The 19,594-nt window shown below is 42.8% G+C and overlaps 1 protein-coding gene across 1 annotated transcript in view; it reads right to left on the reverse strand.

Annotated features, from left to right (window-relative positions):
- Nucleotides 1-5,178: 5,178 nt before the first annotated feature.
- The window catches only part of SYN2 (synapsin II), a 167,362-nt gene continuing 152,946 nt past the window's right edge, over nucleotides 5,179-19,594 (reverse strand). Inside the window, exons 11-13 of the mRNA XM_064432211.1 lie at nucleotides 12,846-12,906; nucleotides 8,874-9,135; nucleotides 5,179-6,201 (exon numbers count right to left, since the gene is read on the reverse strand). Of these exons, the coding sequence (XP_064288281.1) occupies nucleotides 6,066-6,201; nucleotides 8,874-9,135; nucleotides 12,846-12,906 (459 nt within the window). The 3' untranslated portion in view covers nucleotides 5,179-6,065. The remainder of the gene's footprint in view (nucleotides 6,202-8,873; nucleotides 9,136-12,845; nucleotides 12,907-19,594) is intronic.

Here is a 19,594-nt window from a genome sequence, read left to right on the forward strand (position 1 = left end):
ACACCCCCCATTCCCCAGGAGCTGGGAGGTGAAGCCTGCAGCCCTCAGTGCCAGTGAATTTATTGGAATTGTCACCAGGACAAACACGAGGGCAGCAGCTCAGCACAGCTCCAAATTACCATCACTGCTAGGTAGCAATTAGCCCTGGTTCAGCTGGTGGGCAGGGAGTGACTAATTTCCATTTCCCCACGAGGAGAAGGGAGGAAGGGAACATTTCCTTTCTCTTAAGCTCGAAATCTGGCCCTGGGAGCTGTTTGGTGGATCTATTGTGTGAGGCAAATCTCCCGTGGACTGGGAGCTGATGTGTCACCCTGGCAGCACTGTTTGTTTGCACACTGAATTCCAGTGGCAGGGTTTCAGTGGCACATCCTGTTTCTCACTGCACGAGGCCACTGGAGTTTGGGATTGAAGGTAAAAAAATAATTGTGGGGAAATAAAAAATGTGGGGAAAACCTGCCTAAAGATTCCCTGTGCTCCTGGCACTGGGGGGGCAAAGCAAGGAAAGGGGTGGGGGGAAGCAGGAATTGGGCTTGAAGCAGCCCAGAGTGTGAAGGATTCACTGATGATGGAGTCAGGATGGAAAACTCCTGTTTGAAGGGCCCATCTGGAGGATTTCCACCATCCCCAGCTGCAGAGATCTGCAGGGCAGCTCCAGCTGCAGAGCCCTGGCAGAGGAGCTGGCTCACAGCTCCTGCTCTCACAGTGAGGATGCTTTGCCCCCTCTGCTTTCTCTGTGTGTCAAAACCACTCCTGATCTCAGGGGAGAAGGCATTTTGGGAGAGAGGCTGTGAGATTTTATTACAGCAGGTGTGAATTAAGGAAATGTCTCCTTGCACACTTTGATTGCCTGAAGAAGTTTTGCCCAATATCTCCCCGCAGAAGGAGCCTTCAGTGGCAGAATTTGATGTGAAATTTGTTGCAAAAAGAAACATCAGCATCTTGCTTTCCTTAAGACAGAACTGCTAATCCACAAGGATTCTTTGGGGGATGACCTTGACTGCTCTGAGGGACAGGAAAATGAAATCCCCTCTTTAGGAGGGCACACTAGAGAAGCCCAGCTCTGATTAATTTTAAGTTCAGTACTATCCTGAGTTTCGTCAGCACTGCAGACATTCTGTGAGTGATGGAGCAAATCCAGCTAGGTAATTTTATGTCCTTTCACTACATCACCCCTGAAAAGTGCCTGTCACTCAAACACTTGTAACAGACTTCTGAGAGGTAGCTCCCAAAAGAAAAAATAGCTGAATACCAGCCCACATGCTCTACTTGTTTCTTTTCTTTCTTATCTGGAGAGACAACAGTTCTTTTGTGTTGCCAGTGTAGGTGCTTTATAAATCTGCATTTTTTTTTTAACCAAAAATTCACTCCAAGCAAAAAAAGCAAGAGAAGAACACAAGCAGCTTCAATTTTGTACTTCTTACTGTAACTATCTCCGTGGTGCTGGGAAGTACACGTCAGTGCAAGGCAATAATAACGACTCAAAATATTGTCTTTAAGTAAAAAAATGGTTATTCCTGAGAGATTATAAAGCCCTGAAGGAGAATTTGTCCTGAGAAACTCAAGTGTTGGAAAATGTGATGTGGATCAGTCTTTAAACCCCACATCCATCCTTGGAAGTGCAGACCAGTGCCACTGCTGAAAGAAGTTAAAACTTCAGGCTCAGTAAAAAACACAAATTCTGTTAATTTTATTTTGTTTTGTTTCAATTGATCCTCTTTCTAATTTTTTGTGTTGTAATTTGTGATTAAAAACTTTCAAACATGTCTCTCCTGGACTATCTTAATGTGAAACAGGGGGTGTTGTTTCTGTTGTTCGTCTTGGCTTATTTTAAATCTAGAGAAACGACTTGATACTTAAAATATTATTTGAATTCTTTTTCTTTTTTAAAAAAAAGTTTAGTTTTATTTTCTTTCTTAATCTTGAGTTAATTTTTGAGCTGCAATAATTTGACTACGGAGGAGTGAATCACTGTTTAATGAAACTTGATGTAAAGTGTCATCTCAAGGTGGAATGCTCTTCCTCAAAAGAGAGGAGGAATCAGAGAAACTGATGGGATGTTGCAAATTTGGCTGCTAATTTGAATAACTGAATATGCATCTGGAACACTAATCACTACTTTTAGGTACCTATTTTGAGTCTTTTGATAGGAGATTTTAAAAAACACCTTAAAAATCTTTGCTTGTTTAGAGGTGATGTCTAAGGAAAAGCATTTCCTTGTTGGAGACAGGTACTGTCATTCAGAACTTAGATCAGTTTGTGGTGGCACCTCTGACAATTTAGATAATCTCCCTTCAATTGCTCAGAGTCCAAAGTCACTTCTAGCTACTTTTGGAAGGGAAAAAATAAACTCTGCTGCTGATCAAAATTAGTGAGTGGTTCTTTGTTCGGAGCTCTGCCTTGCTGAACAGCTCTGCTGCTCCAGGGGAGCAGAAGGGCAGAGCACAGTTAAATTGCTTCTGAGCCCATGCTGGAATGGTGGCCAGGGACAGGACCCAGGAGAGGTTTGGGCTGGATATCAGGGAAAGGTTCTGCCCCAGAGGAATGGGCACAGCCCTCAGAGCTCTAGGAGCTCCCAGTGGTGCCCAGGGTGGAATTGTTGGGGTGTCTGTGCAGGGCCAGGGGCAGGATCAGTGATCCTGAGGGTCCCTTCCAGCTCAGGATGCTCTGGGATTCTGTGTAGAAGACAGCTGGGTGTCCAGCCAGAAGAGGAAGCTCAGTCCCAAGCATTGGCAAGCTGTGTCCTTTGGGATGTCCCTGCCCATCCAGCCCAGGCTTAGCACAGATCCCACCTCAGCATCCTGGCTTCTGACACATCCAGCCCTGCTAGAAGCTGCTGTCAGTGGACAAGAGGAAATTTATTTGTAGTGTTCAGCCAAAGGGTGGCAAAAGCCCTGTGAGTGCCCAGAGAACTGCAGAGCCTTCCCCAAATCCATAAATAGGAGCTTCCCTGTACGTGATCCCTTCACTGAGCCAGCGCTGGCTCCGACAAGGGGCTTTGTTTTTGTCAGGTAGGAAGTATGCAAAGTACACACAGTGTTTACAAAGTACCTCAGTGCTATTTTGACTAATTTTTACTGGAGAGTTAGTGGTTGTTTCAAAGCTGGATTAGTCACTTTGACCATAATTACAATCTCTTGAAATCTGCTTCAGCATTTTGAATTGGCTTCAGGCCTAATGGTCAGAGAACGGCTCCATCTCAATCTCAAGACTAAACTAGATTAGTAGCTCCTATAGCTTTATTTATCTTGTAGCTTTTTCCTGATTTCTAAGTGAAAGATGAGTAAAGATGGAGTGCTGTGCATAGAAACCTGTGGCACTGTGAGCCACAGTGAACATGTGGCATTTCTGTGCCTGGGCATAGAAAAATGCAAGTGAAGAACAGAGCAGTGATGAACAGATCTCACAGAGATGAGCCCCCAGAGACACCCAAATTCCCACTGGTATTCCCTCCACAGCATCCCATGGGATAAATGGGTGCACACCAAGTGGAACCACAACCCCTCCGAGAAGCGAGACCAGACAATCCAAGCTCCAGCAGCCCTCCACAAAATCTCCTTTTTTCGCCCTGGCTGTGTTCCGGAGGTGTACTGCAGATTGAAATGCCTTAGCCAAGAGGCAGAGCCCGGGGAGAGGAGCGTGCAGCAGCTTGTGTGTGACACTCCTTGGCAGGCTGGCACTGCGGGCAGGCAGCGTGTTCCGTGCTCTGTGTGGGAGGAAACACCAGGCACCTTGGATTGCATCATCCCCCTGGCTTCTTTTTTTTTTTTTTTTCCTTCCCCCCTCCCCTTTCTTTCTTTTTTGTCTTCCAGATGGTAAAACAAAGGCTGTAGTGAAACCCGTTTTCTCCCAGGAAGAGGTGGGAGGGAATTTTTATATGAGCAAGAAACTTTGCCTGGAGTGGAAATCTGGGGCCTGGACTAATGAAGTACCTGTAATTCATATTGTACTAAATACTGCTGAAACCAGGCATGTACTAATCATGAACCGTGCCAAACTATGCATAATTACTATGCTTTCTCTGTAGCAGTAATTAATTTGCGTTAGCAACTTTGATTAATCTCTCTAATCTAGAAGTAAAGTGCTTCTCAGACATGAAAGGCTCTCCAAGAGCTCAAGGTTGTTGTTGCAGCCTTGTGGAGGGTGTCTCAATCCAGTGGGGGGCAGGAAGAGGACAAAGCTTAAAACCAAATCAAAGTCTGGCTAATATTTATGAACTAATAACTAATAAAAAGAGTTCTGTTTGGCCACAGAATTGATCAGCTAAGCTACAGGCTTCTGTCCACAGTGCCTTCCTCCTGCAAGAAAAGAGAATTGTCAGTCAGAGAGCTTCTCCAAGGGCTGCTCTGGAGATGAGGGGCTGAGATTCCATCTCACAGATGAAGTGAGTCAACGTTTCTATCGCTGCAGTGCAAACTCACCCAGAAATTCATCTTGGTCTTAACCCAAGCCTTGTTCAGCCCTGGTCCCAGTTGCTGTGGTCAGTCCCACAAGGGCCAGTTGTGCTTCCTGGGGGAGCTGGAGCTGCCCATTTTCCAGGAGAAATGTGTGCTGGGCTCCCTGCCCGAGCCTGCTGACAGCCAGAGCCACCAGGTGCTCCCGTGTGAGCTCAGCCCTGACACCTCTGCACATTCAATTTTCCACACTCCCTGCCAACCTGCACCCAGAGGAACCCTGACTGCTGAAAGGGTTTGTGTCATCAAAAGGTGCTTGTGATTTACCCAGGCTCCACAAGCTCCCACATCTCCAGGAGCTAACATATCTGAGGCAAACAGAGGTGTCTCTACAAACCCACTACAAATCCAAGTGGGTTTTTAAGTGACCACGGTGTTGCTCTTTCTCTGCCTTGGCCATGTTAATATTATTCAGGTTTTTTTTTCTTCTTTCCTCTGTTAGCACTGTTTCCTGGTGAAGATTGCATGCAGTTCATGATTAGAGATTCAGAGTGACATGAAAATAATTTGGAAATGGGTAGTCTAGAGATTACTAACAAGCTTCTTCGTGTTGATTCAGATAACTTCTGTTAAAATCTGCTGCTACTGTCTCAAAGTCTGGGATCAATTCTGTTTGCACGAGTCAGAAAAGAATCTTTTAAACCACACAACTCAATAGAAAATGTAAATGTGATTCCTACAATTTATAGGGTTTTGGGTTTTTTATAATGCTGATTCAACAAAGGAATTCATTGTGATAGTTTATTTTCTTTCAGCTGTAGTTTGTGTCCAAATATTTTATAATCATAAAGCTACCCTCTTGATATCAGTCAAAATAGACAATATATATTGATGTCTAAACAAGCTTTGTAGAAGACATTTTTTAAATCAGGCATGGGACTTTACATTTATTAGAAGGTGTTCACAAAAATAAGGGTAACATCATGCATATTCTTTGCAACTAAACCCAGTTATGGTTACAGTTTGGAAATAAATTCTTTAAATAGACATATGGAGATACAGTAGTACATATACACTCTATTTATGACATTTAGTGTACTGATAACTCCCAGCAATACATCAGAAGTCCACAACCAGCTGATGGAAGGATTGGATAAGGAGGAAGAAACTGCTTCAATTTCTCACATTATTTATGTGGCTCGACAAGAATGTCAGTGTGAATGGCCTCCTGGTTCTGGGAGGCAGGAACAAGTCAAGACTATACTTCTGCAGTACAAAACATTTACACACGAAATACACATGCATTGCAATGCATTGGGAACGGGCAAAGCGAGGAGAAACCCATTCCCCAATGCTTTATTAACACAATTCTACAAAGGAGTCTCAAATAGGATTATATACTTCAGTCACAGTAAGGCCACAAAATTACAATGGATAAGGACCTTGGAATCGGACATTCTGTGGGAGCAATGGAACCCTTCCTTCTTTCCAGAGGTTTCCACGTGTTCCTGCGTGGCATCTCCCTCACCAAAGTCCTCCTGCTATAGATTTGTGTTTCTGTAGGTTGAACATATTGCTTGGTACAACAGTGAGCACAGTAGAGAAGGGTGCTGGCACAGGGAGAACAAAACCTATGGGACATTCAGAGCGGTGTCAGACTCTACACGAAGCTGGCTAATCAGAGAACAGGCTGGCAAAGGATTTCCTCAGGTTCCGGATGGTCTCAGCTTTGGCCTCGTCCTCGTTCACGGACGACCTGAAGAAGGAGGACTCTGTGAAGCTGAAGGCGTTGGTCAAGGACTGCGACTTGCTGCAAGACACAAACACAGCAATTCTGCATGGTCACGCTGTCCCCCGGCCTCCACCCCCCAGCCTTGGCTCAGAGAGGGGAAATTGTCCCTGAGGCTGGACAAAAATGGGCTTTCACCCTTTTTTGTTATGTCCCACACTGTTCTGTACCCCTGACTTGAGAGTAAGGCTTGAGGATAACATTTCCTTCAAGGAACACACCGGTGTTTTCTTTTCTTTCTAAAAATCTTAACTGGATGGTGCAAATTAGAGCTGTGAGGTAAATGTGGGCCTGGTTACTAAATCCAAATCACAGCCCAACAGGACTGATAAATAGTTGTGTTTTGGTGAGGCTGCAAACTGTGCACAGAGAAAAATCAGGCATTTTACAAGAGTTTGAATCTTAAACTGTAATGTGCTCTCCCTCTGTCTAGATGTATTGGACATTAGTAGAGGTTTAAAGGCATTTTACGTCTTTGACAAAACACCCCAAATCAGATATATTTTTTTCTTTTCTACAGGCAGTGCCTGGAAATGCTTCTCCATTCTTAATGCTATCATGTAACTCTGGTCTAAGTTCCCATAGGCATGAAAAAGACTACAAGGAAAACAAGGAGGAAAATAACTATAGTCTAAAACTTTGACTCGTGACTTGTCAGATAAAACAGCATCTAAAAAAAAGCCTTGAATTGAAATAGAAGACATTAATGAGTTATCAGCTTTTTACAAAGACATCCCTACATGGGTAAAACTAGTTACCTGATTTCATTTTTATCTCAGTACAATAGATTTCAGTTTTGGCTCTAGTAAAACTGAAGCACTTTCCTTATTCAAATTGTCTCAGACTCCTCATGGTGTGCAGCTCCTCTCCTTCTAAACTAATAATGTACAGCAAACAGTGCTGCAGGCGTTTTAGGTTTTTCATAAATTATAGTTGTGCTAATGAGAATAGACTGATAAATGTTTGTTTGTACTCACTGAAAGAGGGAGGGTGGGAAGCAGCACTTGACTTGATTAGTAACACAATAAGTAGCCTAATTAAATATTTATTCACAGATTAATAACATGTACATACAGGTTAGGCAACAGCATGTGGGTGAATACAAAGCATACACATGCAAATAGAGTTAATCCTACAGGCAGGAGATCTGAGCCTTGGTGTGGACCTAAAACTGCTTCTGAAAGTTAGAAAGCTGCTCTTATTATGGCTTGCATCTTAAAAACTTTCATTTCTCCTTTGTTATTTTATTTTAAAGAGGGAATCTTCCATTTGAAGAAGAGGAAAATGAATCTAGATGTGAACAAAAAGCTTAAAGGAGAAACCTGGGAAGCAGCATGTGGCAGAGCCCTCCTGTAACTGTTCTTAGCTGCTTTTCTTCAACGTCAGAAGTTAAGTTTCAAACTATAAACTGATTTCCATCTTGCTTAAAAAAAATCCACCTCTCTATTCTTTGTCATCTGAAATGATGGAGGAATCAATTTGAGGTTTATGATCATAAGACAGAATAAAGAAATACATCATCCCAGGGAGGGAAGGGAAGTACTGTCCTCTTTGCACAATATTGTCATCCAGCATGCCTCTGGCACTGAGCTGGGCTCAGGTAGGACCCGGGTTTGTTTCCCACTGGTGTTAGCAAAGGAGTGGGTGGAACAAGGGGATCTGTGTTCCTGGGAGGAAACAAAGACTCCGTGCAGGTCTTTGTACATCCCAGACTGAGGAGATGTGTCTGAGATTCTCCTGGCAATGGTTTGTGTCAGGGCTGCTGTGCTGGAAAACTGCAAAGCTCTGCTGGTGCTTCCCTGAGGTTTCTTCTGTTGGCTGGGTTTGAGCTCTGAGGGGGGATTTTTCCATATTCCTTACTGGGCACAGGTAAATCAGTAAGGAACCTTCCAGAAGTGGGACAACATCTTTTTTTTTTGTTTGTTTGTTTTTTGAGTTTTGTGCAGCCTTCTCTGGGCAGGGCTTGAGCACTCAGGCAGTGCCTCTGCACAAGCAAGGGCAGCAAAGCAAAAAGAACCAATTTGGCAGCCACTGTCCAACATTACCCAGCCTGGCCTTTGGAAACAGAATATGTTGTCTCAGTGACTGCAAGGTTAAAAGTTGAACCAGATAAGACTTCCTCTTGGAGGGCAGGCTGACAGCACACCCAGCCCGTGAGTCAGTGGCACCAAAGGAGGAAACAGAGACTAGAAAGATGATGGTTTTCAGACCTGGCTGGGGCAGAAATTGCACAATGGGCAGATGAAATTTTGCATGGTGCTCAGGATAGAACTAATGCTAGCAGCTTACTTTACTCCATTACCAGAGATTAAGCTTTTTGAGCTATTTAACCTTATTTTAAACATGGGATTAGAACTACTCTGTCACCAGGGTTCAAACTTTTTGAGCTATTTAACCTTGTTTTAAACTTGGGACTAGAACTAATGCTAGCAGCTTACTTTACTCCATTACCAGAGATTAAGCTTTTTGAGCTATTTAACCTCGTTTTAAATTTGGGACTAGAACTAACGCTAAATGCTAGCGACTTATTTTACTCCATCACCAGGGTCTAAGCTTTTTGAACTATTTAACCTTGTTTTAAACTTGGGAACAACACGGTCATTTCCCCCCTGGCTGTCAGAGCAACCCCCAATCCCAGTTAGACAAAACCTGTGCCGGGAGGAGAGAAGAAGAACGGATAAAGCGACTCTTACTTAAGCTGCGGATGCGACTGAGGCTTCTGCTGTGGCGCAGGCTGTGGCTCTGGCTGGGGCTGTGGCTGTGGCTCTGCTTCCTTTGATAACCTGGAGCTGGGAGGACCTTGGGCCTGGGGCCGAGGCTGCTGGGTGGTGGGTCCGGGCGGGCGCTGGGGCTGCGAGGCTGCGGGCTTTGCTGCCTGCCCCGCGGGGAACACGCGCTGGGGCTGCAATGGCTCCTGGCTTTGGGATTGCAATCCTTGGGGTTGCACTGGGCCCCCTAGGTTCAGTACAAGAAAAACTTCATAATGTTATAGTTGCAAAGAGGCCTTATTTAGACTTCATATCCAACACTTTAAAAGCATCCTCTCCAATGTGATTAACTCTACTTTCGAGGCAAAAGTCTACTCGCGTGTGCTTGCATGGAGGCAACAGCACTGTTCACACTCATGAGGAACTTCTTGGAGCCCCCCATGAATCAGCCTTAAAACTGCTAAATAGCACCCAATTTATCCCAGGTACTGACTTCAAACCAAAGCAATGGAGTTACACCCAGAACAGTTTTGGCCCAAGTCAAGGAGAGGCTGTGAGGTAACTGAACACAGTAGTAATATCTAATTCAGCAAGACATTCACTATTTTCTGTGTAGTTATTGCAGGTATTTTCTTCCTCCAAAGTCTTAAAACAATTTCTGTAATATTCCTCTTAGATTCACTCTTACAGCAGTAAAACAATCTCATTTTCTGGCTGGTTGAAAGTATTTTCATAACTTACTTAACCCCTTAGTGAGATATGTCAAGAACATTACAAGAAACACAAGAAAGTCACTACAAATTCTTTACCAGGAAGGCACTTCACTGGCAAACTACTGTGTGGAGTGGGAAACCACAACGTGCAGAAGAGACTCAGGCTGTGCAACCCATGGCTGAAAGATGCTACAGCATAATCCAGTGGGTTTTTTTCTGTTTTCTGGCTGAAATAATGCTGTGTCAGACACCAGGGCTTGCTGCTTTTATCTCAGCTGCCAGGTCTGATCAGGAGCTTTGTGGACTGATGGCATTTGTAATTGAATTTTAACCCTTGCATATGAAAATGCACTCAGGACATCTGACTTTAGGGGAGAAAGGATGGGATGACATTCTGAGTATTTGTTTGTAATAATGCTTCACTCAAGAGCTGTTGTAAATACCACACAACACAACTGAGCTAGACCTTCTGGATCTCTGGGAATTTTTAGCCTTGCATAGACATTTAGTGCAAGTAAAACACTTAATCTGCTCAAGTCTCTAAAAGCAAACCTTCATTTCTAGATGTACTGCTGCAATACATTATTTTTTGTTGTTTTTAAATTGCTTTTATAGTTAACTTTCCCCTTACTACATGAATTCCAGTGTGTGTGTGTGAGGACAGCACGTGCTGGTGCCTCAGTGAGTTTTAACACAATTGTAGCAGTGTGTTGTGGTGTAGAAAGATAAATAGCACGTACTGAATGTTAAGGAATGTGCCTTCATTGTTTATTAATTTGAACCTCTTTTGTAGGAAATATTTGAAGGTGATAACATGGTCTTGCAACATCTTAATAAGGAGCCTTTTCTTATTAGTCTCCTTTCACTCAATATTGAAAACCAGAAAGGTTTCTTTCCCCCACTTGTACGTACAGGCTTGAATGCCAGAAACTTTACACTGAAGACAGATATAACTTTCTTTTATTGCACATTAAGCTGTACAAGAGATTTCACATAAAAGATATACTGCTGTCACATTTCCAGCGTTTGCTCACTTTCTTGCAGCTGGGTTGTACAAAAGGCAACAATCATGAAAGAAACTTTTACCAAAAATAACTCAACAGAACTGAACATTAAGCCTACACTGTAAAACATCTGTTCCCTGTTACCCACAATATTGCACCTAAGCATGCTGACATGCAGAGAGACATCTTGGCTTGTTTCTTGGCTGTGGGATGTAGGAATTGTGTGTGCCCCTGCGAATCCTTCCCAGGGAACAGGCTGGAATCCTGTCTGAGACACCCAGGTCTTCCACACACACACACACAACGCACAAATGTCGTGTGAAAAGCACTTGTGAATACTGGCACTAATCCATGCAAAAAATACCAACTGCTTGCAAGGAAAATCGGTCATCAGATTCAGTTCTCCACCCCAGGGCAGTATGGTTTGTTCTCTTTTAGGGTGTCTGGAGGAAAGGATTGGTGAACCTGATTTCTAGGTGGAATTTCCTTGATATAGAACAAAATAGCCAATGCCATCGTTGGAACAATCACTGACCCAGACAAATGCTGATCACTAAAGCAAAATATTCATGTAATTTACTGATAGGTAGTAAACAGTAGCACTTACCACAAACATTTAAATAGCTAATAATGCATACCTTAATTCTCATCTCACCAGCCAGCTCGTACAAATAAAAGAAACACTAAGAATGATGAGACTCACTGATAACTTTTTCCAGTGTTTGTAGGGAAAACAGACGTAGAACATCAGGCTGTTTTCCCTTTAAACATAATTGTTTGCACTAAACTAATGGCCACTACTCATCTTTGTACATATTCAAGATGAAAATTATAGTTTTGTGGCTCGCTTGCAACTCAGCTTTCTGGTATGCCAGCAGCGTGCAGCTTGTGATTCTAGGCTAGATTTCTCACAACAGATTAACTGCCTGCCTGTGGAGCTCTCGTAGCATTGCTTATGTAAAAATCACAAAGAATTTACCTACAGAAATCCTAGCAGTTGTCAGGCACCTCAAGTCCTTTTGCATGTTTGATGTCAAGCAGTTCTTAGAAACCCTATTTATGTGGATAACGTCGGGACTGGATTTTCTTTACAGCTCTCTGGAAACTTGTAGGTGTAAAATAGGAGACCTGAGTTGGTAAAGAAAACCACTGACATTTTTTGCCTTGCATTTTCTAAGCCAGGATCCTCAGCTGGTTAAAGGTACCTTGGTCTGCCATCCCCTCACTTCTCAGTATTTGCAATGAAATGAGCTCTTACAGGAAGTTTAACAGTCCTTGAGGTACTTCTCACCAAATAACCTGGGATTTAAATCTTAGGTAAGTATAAGATTTTTTGAAAGTATTTGCATTAGTTTTCATTAAAAATCTCCATAGATTACTAATTCAGAATGACAACAAAAGGTACTACTTAATTGAAACAGGATACATTAAATACTCACACTTTCACTGAGATATTGCACATAGGTGGCCCATTTACACAGCTTTGTAGCTAATAATTTAATGCAGAATTACTAAAAATATGAATACCAGTATGTAAAATAGAAGATATTTTAAATATTCCTTGGGAAGAACTGTATTTTATGGAGTCACCAAAATAGCAGACTTCCACTCGCGTAAAAGTAAAACTCAAAAGTTAATAAACTTTATAAAATTATAAATAAAAAGCCTCACTAGCAAATCCTAATCTAGACTTTAAAAATATATCTGGATCACCTACCATTGGTCATGCACACGCACAGAAAAATAAAGGCTATGAGTACAGTGTGCACACACTCACAGAGTAAGCAAAGGGACGGGGGGCTTGCACCTTGGGGCATTGTACTGAACAATATCAATTACTCCAGAAATACTGTCTAACCATCCAGGGTGTACATGGCACTGGGCTCTAGAGAGGCACATTCTTTGTACACTGTTGACAGCAGCCCTGCAATCACAAGTTTACAGAGGAAGGTTGGAAAGCATTACACGCACAGACAGGAACAAGGAAACAACCAGACGGGAGAGTTGACACTGCATAGAAAAAACACAGTCCAGGTCAGCACTGAAACAATGGCAAACTGAACAAAACTGGGATGCTTGCATTCAGATTGTTTGTTTCTGTGATTTCAATTTGTTTTGTTTTGTTTTTCACTTTTCATTTTTGCTTTAACCCTTGCTTTTGGTCTCAGTTATCTAAGTAGCCTGGACTTGTTTTGGTCCTACTGCAACGCCATTACAGTCGAGAATGTACTGTAAACAACCTTGAGGTGGTGGTCGCTGAGGTGGGATTTTGTTTGGCTCTGGCTCCTTTAGTGATCCACTCTGGAAAATACATTTGAAAACAGAAGAGAAAAAAAAAATTAGAGTAGCTCGGTTCAAATTTTCCACTAATTTGTCTTTATTTTCATTAAAAAACTCTCTATTGGTGGGGCTGAACATATACTTTAAATTTATTCCAGATACCATTTTTTAATTTAGTTGCTGCCTGACATGATATATGAATCCTAGGCTGGTCCAAGGCTGAGCTCTTATAAAAACTGTTTTCCCTTTGCAGCATGTGATCAGGATGCAGGGAGTGCCTTCCCAACCTTACCTCCATCTGGGGAAGGACTTTATCCTCAGTTTCCAGCACCAGGAAACTTTTTTTGTATTTCAATGCATCTGCTCTCCTTTTTTTTAGGACAAACTGAATAGGAAATGGATTTCAACAGATACCTTTGTGTAATTTAAGAAATAATTGATTTTTAATTATGTTCACTTGTATCCAGAAGTGTTTGTACAGCAGGAGTTTTGCCAGTGATAGTTTCACTTTGATTTGCTGGCTGTAAGTGGGGAGGGAGGTGGGCTGCTCCAGCTTCACTGTTTTGCTAAGCAAAATGAAAGAAGAAAGCAAAAACCACAGACAAATAATAAAAATAATTGAAATGACTTCATGCTTCTCCATCTGACATGTTATTAGAAACACATGTGATACTTCACTTTTCAAAACAGGAGGTTTATTTGGCAGCATCCTTTTCACATGGATACTTGTGAAAGGAAAAGATGGGCCTGAACCAAAACCTTAGAGCAGAACACCCTCTGGGAACCAGGAGTATTTGAATCCAAACTTTGTCTTAGGCCCATCTCTAACATTTTGAAACGTGAAAGACCTTAAATCATTGTAGATAATAGCTTAGGATTTTTTTAACGATCCAGAAATCAAATTGCCATCTGTCAAGAGGAAAAAAATGCAGAATTTATTAAAGAGCAAATGCAAAACCAATTAAAAGTGTATCTTGCAGAGCTTACTGGGTTTTTTCTGATAGATTTGTATTTGATCATTCTCCTAGTACTTTATTTACAGAATAAATCTTGCTCCTAGTGCTCTGAATTCCTGCCCAGCAATGCAGCTGTGGAGTTCTACATGGCACAACAACTCTCCAGTGCATGCAGCTGCTGCACGTCGCTGTGTCTGCTGTAGCTGCATAAATAAAAGGACGCAGGGCAGCTGCAAAACCCTCATTATTCAGCATTACCAACCTGCAGGAGCCCGAATGAGGAGCAAAAATGATCCTCACAAACTCCGCTCCTTGATTTACCTGACCCAGTTACACAGCGCCTGGTGAGCATCACTAAAGGGGTGAGGATAAGTAGAAAATAAGAAACTTTTGTAAGGAAAGGCCAAGCCACCAGAAAGTGTCAGAGTACTCTATCGTGGTTGGAGTCCTCTCTTTTTGTTTCCCTCCTTGCTGTGATGTCCAGAGCCTCGTGCAGGAGCTGCTGGGCTGCCCTGGGCTCGTTCAGCACCGGGGGTGTTGGTGGCACCACTGTGGGTAACGTGCTCCTGCAGCATCTGCATTTGCATCAGGAGCTCCCTGGAGAGCAGGGCAGTGAGCCCAGGGTGGGAGGTTGGAAAGCAGCCCTGGAGGAACAGCTCCTGCCCTCTCCCAGGGCTGAGATGATCCTGGCACCCCTCACTCTGCTGCTGGGGCACTGGGATGTGCACAGAGCTCTGGGAGGAAAACCACCAGGATTGAGCTTCAAGAACTCCAAGGATTCCTTTCTGGAGTCCCAAACAGACCACGTGACTTTGTTAGAAAGCACACAGCAGATTTTGTAATTGTGATTATCATGATTAGCATGTGATGGGCTCCCTACCCTTCCCAAGGGCCACAGCCCAGCCTGGGGCTCTCTGCAGTGGCACAGGGTGGCCAGGGAGGATATGAGTGTTATCCTTTTTCCACTAAAACGAAAGGCTGTGTATGTAAAACTGGTGTTTGATTTAGAAACACAGGCTGGCAGTTTAAATCCACATGCACTTTAATGTTGGAACAGCACTGCAGGGCCTCTGTCTGCCCCGTGCCCCGAGGCTGGAGCAAATCTGCCATTTGTTCTGGCACTGAAATGGCTCAGGCTCTATCACACAACTGCTCTGACTTGACACGACACCACCAGCCCTTACACAATCTGCATATCTCTCATCTCCCAGAGAAATGATTTTATCCCAAACCAAGCTTTCAATAAACACTGCAGGAGCTCCCTAATCCTTCCCTCAGCTCTCTCTCTCTCCAGTGCATTCTCTGTTGAAGGTGTATTTCCCCCTCCCCAGTCACTGACTGCAGCTGTCCTGATTTTACCACCCACACATCCTTTTTTTCTCATTATTTTTTTTTTCCACCAGATATCACCTGGTGCTTCCAGGAACCTCACCCACACTCCAGGCCAATCACATGGGTATATTACTTTGGCTAATTAGCCAACCCACCCAGGCTGACCCAAAAAGTCTAATTAGCATTACATTCCTAATTGAGATATCTTACTCATAGTTTTTCAATGGTCTGTAGTAATGCAGCCCTTTCCAAGAGCCTTTCTTGCAGACAGTCAGAAACCTTGATACTTGATATTAAAGGCAGGCTTTGAACCAGCCTTTCTTGCTGCCCTGAGCCAAGACCTTTAATAAAATCCAGGCTCCTTCTGAAACACCAGATGAGCTGCAGACTGTTCTTCTCACCTCTGCAAGGTGCTGCCAGAGCAGCTGTGGGAGCTCCTCTCTGAGCAGAGGTGCTGGACCAGACCTGTCCTGCACATGGATTCACCCCTCTTGTTGATTTTCTGTTTTCCCATCCTGCCCAGCCTACAAGTTCACCCCCCTACCACCTTCTTGCAGCACAAACATGTTTTCCTCTGCTGCAGCCCTGATCTGCAGGCATGCAGGGTTCAAACACTGCAGGGATCAAGGGTTACATGCAGGATTTTACTATGGAAAATGGCCCTGCATGGGTCCTCATTTGGATGCTCAAAGCTAAAGAGCAGAATCAGTGGTACAGGAGTGTTTTTGGGATGGTTTGGGCAGAATCAGTGATACAGGAGTGTCTTTGGGATGGTTTGGGCAGAATCATTGGTACAGGAGTGTTTTTGGGATGGTTTGGGCAGAATCAGTGATACAGGAATGTTTTTGGGATGGTTTGGGGCAGAATCAGTGGTACAGGGGTGTCTTTGGGATGGTTTGGGGCAGAATCAGTGGTACAGGAGTGTCTTTGGGATGGTTTAGGAGTTAAAAAGCAGAATCAGTGGCACAGGAGTGTTTTTGGGATGGTTTGGGCAGAATCAGTGGTACAGGAGTGTCTTTGGGATGGTTTAGGAGTTAAAAAGCAGAATCAGTGGTAGAGGAGTGTCTTTGGGGTGGTTTAGGATTACCTGAGTGAGGTGTGGTGGCTGACGGCAGGAGGAGCCCCTTTGGTTTTCATTTTGTGGAACAAAAATTTCACATCCCACCCAACTCCCAAGGAGAAGGGGTTGCTGCTGTTGACAGGAACATTCTGTAGGGCTGCCTGAAGGGGCTCTCCTGCTCAAATGGGTTTCCTGTTTATATAACCACCCCCCAAAAATACATCTTCACTTAGGGAAGCCTCTGAGCCACATGAATGCTGCAAATTCACTCCAGGGATTTCTCAGCTCTGGGTAGAACCAGTGAGGATTTGGCTGCATAATGACCTTTAGGAATATTGGCTAATTACAGCCAGAGCACAAACCCCACTCCTTAACTCGAATATAAATGTCTCTAGATGTCCCTGTGGCACTTCCTTCTTTTCCAAACTTACCTGAGTGTCTCCTTAGAGTTTTAGGGGTAGAACTGGCAGAAAAAACTGTTTATTCTTCAATTAAGTTGCATTAGAATTTGATCAAGGCATTACTTCTTTTTCTACCTTTATAGAAATGCAGATTGGATTCACAGACACTTGAATTTTGAACAGTCTGAAGAATGTTGAAATGGGTGAGAGCAAAAGCAGCAACTTGGCAGGGAAATAGCCCTTGGGCAAAAGAGATGCTAAACAGAGTCCCAGCAAAAATTGATTTTGATTTGGCTGAGGTTGAAGACTTTGTGAGCTGCAGTTGGAGCACGTAGAGTTGTTTTTGGGTCTCGTTTGGTTTTCTTTGTAATGCAAGGACAGGAGCTTTTCATAGGTATTTCAATATTTGAGGGGAAAGCCATGCTTTTCAGGTCAAGAAGGAGAGGGATCAATTAAGAGCTGCCAAAATGTGAGCTGAGTTAGAGCTCATAAAGGAACAGGAATAAATAGTAAAACACTTAAATAACAGGAGAAGTAAGAAAAAATGTGATTGCTGAGGAGAAAGTTCATTGAGACAGTTTAAGTGGAGAGTAAATAGTAAATGAGTGTTTGAAGTGTTGTAGATTATGATAAACACAGGAGGAAGGGCAAGATGGCAGGTGGGATAAAAGCTAAAAATGAGATGCAGGTAAAAATGAAACATTCTTCATCTCAGAAATGAAAACCAGCTGACTCATGAAATACAGAATTCCATACCAGGTCTCTGAAAATTGGGAATGGCCAAGTTACACTGAGAGGATAAAGCACTAATACTGCACTGAGGGTAAGGAAGTGGCTGCTGAGGAAAGAAGCAGTTATTGAGCAAACAATACTGAGAAAGACTTTAGTGGGAGGCAGAACTTGAGTAGATTATTAATTAATTAAGTTGGCACAAAAAAAGTTGGTGTGTGCTGCTAAAATCTGTAGATGATGCAGGGCTGGAAGACTGTGGGGCCAAAATATCCTAAAAAATGAAATTGATCAGTGGAGTTAAAAAAAGCTAATAATTTTAATAATAATATAATTATTAATGTAATTATATTATATAAATATAAAATATCATTTAAATTATAATATAATTTCTTATATAATAAGAAATAAATCTGTTCCAAAAGCAGAGCTCACTCACTAGCTGAAATCTAATGGGAATGATTTGTGCAGTGAAAACCCCAGAATCTCCTCACAGCTCAGTGCAGCCTTTGGAAGAACCTCTCTGCTTGGTTCAGTAAAATAAAAGGGTTTTATGAACAGAAAGTGGGGGCAGTTTTTAGCCAAAGGCCAAAGCAAACCAAGACAAAATGCGTAGAAACTGGATAAAACTGGGCTGCAAAGAAGCACATGGTGTGTAATTTAGCAAAGCAGTGGAATCCTGAAGTGGAGCATCCAAAACCACTGAACTTCTCATGAGTTGTTGCTTCCTGCTTTATCCCCTCAGCGAGCAGTGAGTGGGGCTGGGGTTTTCCCTGGCTCAGACCTTGCCCTGATGCAGGTGGCTCTGGCCCAGGTGATGCATCTGCCCCACTGAACAGCACTAGAAATGTTGGGTTATGCTTTTTTCTGACCCAGAGATGGGGCAACTGAGAGGTGTTCTAAAAACTTTTATTCTATTTTCAGTTTTATGAGAAGGGTGAGACAATACAGATGTTATAATTCACACTATCATAATTAGAAGATTACTATTTCCTAATTACAAAACACTATAAGTGTTTCTTGGTTTATTAGCTTTTTGCCACACTATGCTGTAGATGCTTTATAACTATAATCTAAACTTACTCCTTGTAGGTCTTACTACAATACATCTTTCATAGTTCTATTTCTCTAAAGTATCTAGTCTTATTTACAAAATCATCCTTTAAAACTTTTTTCTAACTCTATTTCTCTTTCAACAGTATCTGTTTTATTCTATAGCATTTCTGAGTCAACATTTCTTATCTCAAAGTTTACATATAAATACATACTGTGTAAGCCTTCTGTGAAGCCCTGAAAACTCTCTACAAATCCATTTCCCACAACAAATTTTGCTATTTGCTGCTTTTTATATTCCCTGTGGACTGAGAGAAACAGCCACAATGGAGAGATGAGATTAAAACAAATCCACCTTCCTGTTGCCTCTGCAAGGGTAGCAGCAAGGGGAGAGGTCTCTCCTGCTTTTCACACAGTTTTGGAGTGCCACTGTCCAGCCTTGCCCTTCTGCACTGAGGGAATCTGTGTGGAAAACACACTCAGCAAAAATGGGGCCAGCCTGGGGTTGCTTTGTGTTGAAGTTGTGATAAAGAATTCAAAAACTTAGAGCAGTTTTTGTTGTTGCCCAACCAAGTTTCCAAAAACCTCTGCAAAACCTGTCAGGGTCTTCCCCTGAATGGGTAGAAAATGGCTGCTCAGAGCAGAAAACAAGCTAAAGAGTGAGACTTCTCCTTGGAATAGTATTTTAAAAATGCAGTGAAAAGGGCTTTTTTTTTAACAGCAAGAGTATCCTAACTTTGTTTTTACAGACTGTTTTCCATTGCCGCATAACTAATTACTTCTCAGACAACAGCTTCCTTCTTGAATTGGTCTTAAAAATCATAAAATCATAGAATGCTTTGGATTGGAAGGGACTTTCAAGATTTTTTTTTTCCAAAATAATAATTTTTTTCCCCACCTGGGCAGGGTGCTCCCATCAGAGCAGGTGGCTCAGGGCAGGTGAGCACCCAGCAGGAGCTCAGTGCTGCTCTCATGGACACTGCAGATTTCCCCTGAGATACTGGAACAGCTCAATTCCCTCTGTCCATTCCAGCCCTATTTTCTCTTATCCTGCTGAAGAATAAAATAACCCCACCTCTCAGTTTGATGAGGTTTCTAGAGAAACTTCTCAGGGAAAATGCATTTCTGAAGTGCATCAGCTGTGGAAGCTTTCTGCTTCCTTCCACAGCCAGGCATCA

The sequence above is a fragment of the Passer domesticus genome, chromosome 9 (genome assembly GCF_036417665.1).
Source record: "Passer domesticus isolate bPasDom1 chromosome 9, bPasDom1.hap1, whole genome shotgun sequence".
Taxonomy (NCBI): domain Eukaryota; kingdom Metazoa; phylum Chordata; class Aves; order Passeriformes; family Passeridae; genus Passer; species Passer domesticus.